Below are 5,195 nucleotides of genomic sequence, written 5' to 3' on the forward strand. Positions count from 1 at the left end.
CACACACACACACACACACACACACACACACACACACACACACACAAAAATACGTTACCATTACCCACCTTACTCACCTGTTATCACCACTTTCCCTAACAGCCCCCACTGTGTCATACTCTGCTTTAATCAATCTTTGAATCTTCTCCTAGGCTTTTACCTTCTCTCCAGGCTGGCTTTCTGCTCTTAAGCCATTATTTGGGAAATTGCAAAAAGGGGGAAAGTCTACAGGCAGTTAATAGTAAACTTGTAGGTAGAGGAAATCATAAGAAAAGCCTCAAAGAACACCTGTTTTGGGGTTTGCTGCAATTTGTGTAAAGAGTAAAGGTTGCCAAAGACCTAAAAAACACCCATCCAGGGGTCAACAGTGTTAATGTTTGGGTTGGTTAATTGTTACAAAACCAAGTTATATGATGATATAAAATGGGTGCATACAAGTCACTCGAAGGCTTGATAGGACTTCAGGGTAAAACTGGCAAATTTCAGCTGCTTGTGGACATAGAATGACAAGGTCTTTAAACTGGCCTCTTGTCCTCAAGGTGTATATTCAAGAGACCCCGGACAAGGTTGAGTGGGGGTCCAGTAGGACAAGTGCCAACTAAAGAAGGGTGGGTTTAAGTGAGAGACTGGGAGAGTGAAGGTTATCCACAACCCGTTGAGAGCAATCGCTGTCAGCACCAGTCTTCAATGCGTGTCGTTTCTCTCTTCCTCCTCATCAGAATGGGCGATCGTGGAGGATTCAATAAGTTTGGTGGTAAGTGACAACAACAACAAAAAAAACACTTAAGCAAAAAGGTTTGTTGAGTTTGAGGAGTTGAAGGTAAAAGGAGGGAAGATCAGTACACTCAAAGTATGAAGCAGGTGTGTGGTTTTTAAAGTAATCTAAGTGCTTTAGAGATGTACAATTTATTCTACTAATCTGATTGATACAGAAACACATGAACAGAATATACAATAGCATACTGATGTTAAAAAACATAAATATGACCAGGGTTGTCAAACACATTAAGACTTTTATGTTATTTCAACTAAGCAATATGCTGCGCAAGGTAGTGTGGTGAATAATCTTCCATAGCACAGCCTCGCAGGTAAGAACACTCAGTGTGCTTAGGTGTAGATAATAATCTCAGGTACTGTGAGTGTACTCTTACTCGGTGAATGAAAGTGTCCAGCAGAGGGAGTCACTTTATAGCTTTACATGAAGTTCTTCCTCCTCTGCTCTATGTTGGTGTTGGAACATTGACAGGGTTTGGGTCTGATGGAAACCTGCAGTGTTTGATGGGGTAGCGTGACTAATCAACAAGAGGAAGTTTCGGTTTAACTATTTTTTTTTTTCTTCTTTCTTTAAGCGATAAGACTGAGTTCAATTATTTAAAACTGGTTTTATTGCACAACTGTGGAAAGTCGTCAAGCACCAGTAACTTGATACAGTACACATTGTGCTGTAAATGGAAGGAAGGTCTTGTTTCTCAGTAATTTGGTCATTCATTTGGAATAATAGACCAGTTGGTATTAAAGCTTGGACTTGTTTTGGTGAACTCCAGCTCACTCTCAGGTCTGTGGTGGGGACAGAGATACTTGGCATTTACATTATCCAGCTTGAAGTTGCTTTTATTGATTTATGATTTCTTTTAATATAAAGCAGCAGAGGGTGTTCAGTTGCATTAGTGCCGGTGACATCTACAATAGTTATGTTAATGGTGATAACACAATGTGCTTCACCATCAAAAATACAATGTTTACCAAAGGCAGTGGATTTTGCATGTTTTAATTTCAATATTTAAGTAATATACTGTAGTAGTAGTAGTAGTAATTTGTCAAAGTGTCATGCACCAAATGGAGCCCAGTCAACATGGGCTTCCAATACACTAAAAACATAACAAGATCAATAACCAAAAAGATCAAATATAATACACCTAAATTCATGTCAAACTAAGTGCAAGTAACAGTGTCAAAGCAAATACACACAACCCTACAGCTATCAAAGAGGCACATTTAACACGCCCTCCCACACTGTTGGTAAGCATCTAACAAAATACTGAGGTAGGTCTGTAAAATGGTACTGAGGTTGGCATTTCTCAGATCTCGAAAAACACAAATTTGACATTCTGCAGACGTTTGAAGGAGAAGCATGTATCTGAGATTGTGATATAATAGACAATAGAACAAAAAGTGTCTCTCCCAGATCCCACAGATGGCACTTACTATTGTAATCTAGAATTAAGTGGAAGAGTTTTAGTATAAATAAGATTATACTACATGGATTATGTACTAATAATTATTATGTAGTTGAAGTGCAGCAGGGTCCAGTGACAAATTATGTGCCGTTGGAATTTTAAATAGCACCAGTGAAGTTTATTAAGAGTTTTTTTTTTATGTGTTACATACACCAGCAATATTTGTAGTGAATAGTAAAAAAAAAAATTCATATAAAATATAAAATGCTAGATTTAATTTAGTATAAAATATGTGCATATTAGCCACGTGTCTAGGTGGACTGAGCAGTTTCCTCAATGGATAAAATGTGAACTGTAGACACAGTATGTCACAGTTGTGAGGCAAACTATGCCAGGAAATGTTTTACATGCTCAAGTACAAAATGCAAATGTTCAAAGGTCAATGTGCCAGAGGTCAGAGTTCATTGTCCTGGTCTGAGAAAAGAAGGTTCTCTGACACTGTCTTGGCTACAGAGGAGTTTAATTGGGTGTAGGAGCTGGAATAGTTTATTGCTTAGGTGGTGCAGATTGTTCATAATCCTACTAGCTGTGGTTCTGCACCGTCTGGTGTACAAGTCCTCAAAAGTGGTGAGTGTAGATCCTAGGGTCCACCACTCTCTATAAGTGTCTAGGTCCCTCCACTCAAAATGATCTTACCTTAAATAATAATATGAATCTCACAAAACAACACTAAAAAGCTACAACATAATAACACAGAAATAAAGACACAATGCTTGTAAGAGTAAAAACACTTTACAGCAGCTACTCTAGTTTTTTAGTTGCAGTGTAATGCACACAAATTATATGTGAAAGGTGCCATTTTAATCCACACATAAATAAAATGTTGATTTGAAAAAAATAATCCACACAATTTAATTTGAAAGCATCTTATCGTTTGTATACTTAATGGACGGTTGACTACATGGAATACATTTACCAGTCACTCAGTCTCAAGTGAAATTGAGACTTGAAATCTTAGTTTCACTGTTGACACTGATACCGGAACACATTAGTCATAATGACTTGGCGCTATCATGATAAAGGTGTGGAAGCTTTTGAAATGGAATTTTTTTTTCTTTTTTTTCTTTTTTTACATGAGTCATCCACCAGTTGTGCCAAGTTTGGTCAATTTACTTAAACATCAGTTTGGTAACCTCTGTTTGTGTTCACCTGGTTTCACGGTCACTTCTTATCAGATTTGAAGTGGTTCAAAAGTCGTGTTGATGGGAGGGGTTTGGCTTTGGCTTCTTTATACAATGCAAAGTTTGTTGTAAAGAGGGAACATCTTAGTTTTAGATACTGTGGTAAATCAAGCTGCCAATGACGCAGCCTTCAGACCATCTTCTAAAAGGTGACAGGACTTTACACACCAAAGTTAACCTCTGAAAACTTCAACGTTGGAAGTTGGTTTTCTGAATAGGTAAAGTGTGTGTAACTTAAATACTTCTCTGAATGACAAACATGGTGTTCTTACTCTGAAGATGTATGTTTTGGGCAATTTCCAAGAATCCTCTGTGAAGCTGTGTTAAAAAAAAATGTGGTAGACAAAGGAATGAATGAGAGAATGAAAAATGACCTTAAGGTCTACACTCAATAAGGGCATTGTGTTGCAATATGTTGGACTTGGTTGCAAAAGTTGGTAATGTCTGTGTGAAGAAAAGTATTCATAGTTTGTCAAGAAATGCATCAACACAAAGGTTTGACTTGTTTTAAATATGAAATTCAATAGCCCGAACTGTGACAGGCCATGTCAGACAGTTACACAAGGCTGTACTTGTTTACTCAACATACAACCCAACCAATGAAATGCTATGCTGTGACAGGTATGGTGGTTATTCTAATGCACAAAATCAACTTGGGCAGGCAGTATTTCTATAATGTGCAAAATCTTGTTTTGTGCACTTGTTCGTGAGACGACTTCTGCTTGCAAGTGGGAATCTTGAAAGATGGTATGTTATGACACAGTTGAAAGACAGAGTGGTAAAAAGTTTGTTTTGTTTATGACAAATATGCTGTACAGGTTGTCCATGGTAAGCCTCTTAGAGCAAAGCCCTACATACCAAGTGGCTAGAAGCCTTATTTGGTGGGAACAATGAGAGAAGTTACACTGTGAGTTGTTTATGTATGTATCATTTATCCATTTCCACAATTAATTTCAGTTTTTTGTCCTCTCAAGGACCAAGAGAGCCGGGACATGGACATGGAGGACCCAGCTTCAGTAAGTTTTTTTATTTATTTTTATTTTTATTTTTTTATATAATTATAACTCCACACCGGACATATTACAACCATCATGACATCACTTCTCTCACCATTTTGTGACATCCGGGTGAGACATCCAGTTCCCTGTTCGCCTCTTGTTGATTTTCTTCCTGTTATCTTCCAACAGTGCAAGACCAGGATAACTCTGATAATAACACTATCTTCGTGCAAGGCCTGGGAGACGACTACACTGTCGAATCAGTGGCAGACTTTTTTAAGCAGATTGGGATCATTAAGGTAGTGTATGCTAGTGTAAAGTGTTTATAATATTAACAGTAGAATGAGGTAGGGTGGTCCTTCGGTGTCGTAAATGATATTGGAACCTTGTTCCTGGGATCCATGGGAATTAGGTCATTTCGAAATTAGAAATGTTACATCAACATTTGATGTTTGCTTGGGACAAATTTGAAGAACAGAACAAAAATAAAATAATTCTTAGAATTAAAGCTGAAATTGTGGCAGCACAATTAGTTAGACCAGAGATCTTCATTAGGGGGTCCGCGACCTTACGAGGTCCTCAGTTAATCCACTGGGGCCACCAAATCATTGTTTTCTAATTTTATGATTGTTTTCTTTTTTTTAAATTTTTTTTTTAATTTAACCCTTGTGTTGTATTCACTTTTGGGACCCTCTTGTATCCCTCGGGTCAAGTTGATCCGTGACTTATATGGGTTTTTTAAAACAATTCTGAAATAAAATTTTACTTCATAATCTATT

The 5,195-nt window shown here is 37.5% G+C and overlaps 1 protein-coding gene across 2 annotated transcripts in view; it reads left to right on the plus strand.

The window, feature by feature from the left end:
• Positions 1-5,195, plus strand: part of fus (FUS RNA binding protein) — a 21,524-nt gene that overhangs the window by 10,687 nt on the left and 5,642 nt on the right. For both annotated transcript variants that reach the window (XM_032537126.1, XM_032537127.1), the window contains exons 7-9: positions 720-754; positions 4,393-4,434; positions 4,606-4,715. In XM_032537126.1, the coding sequence (XP_032393017.1) occupies positions 720-754; positions 4,393-4,434; positions 4,606-4,715 (187 nt within the window). The remainder of the gene's footprint in view (positions 1-719; positions 755-4,392; positions 4,435-4,605; positions 4,716-5,195) is intronic.

This window comes from Etheostoma spectabile, chromosome 15, assembly GCF_008692095.1.
Source record: "Etheostoma spectabile isolate EspeVRDwgs_2016 chromosome 15, UIUC_Espe_1.0, whole genome shotgun sequence".
Lineage (NCBI taxonomy): Eukaryota > Metazoa > Chordata > Actinopteri > Perciformes > Percidae > Etheostoma > Etheostoma spectabile.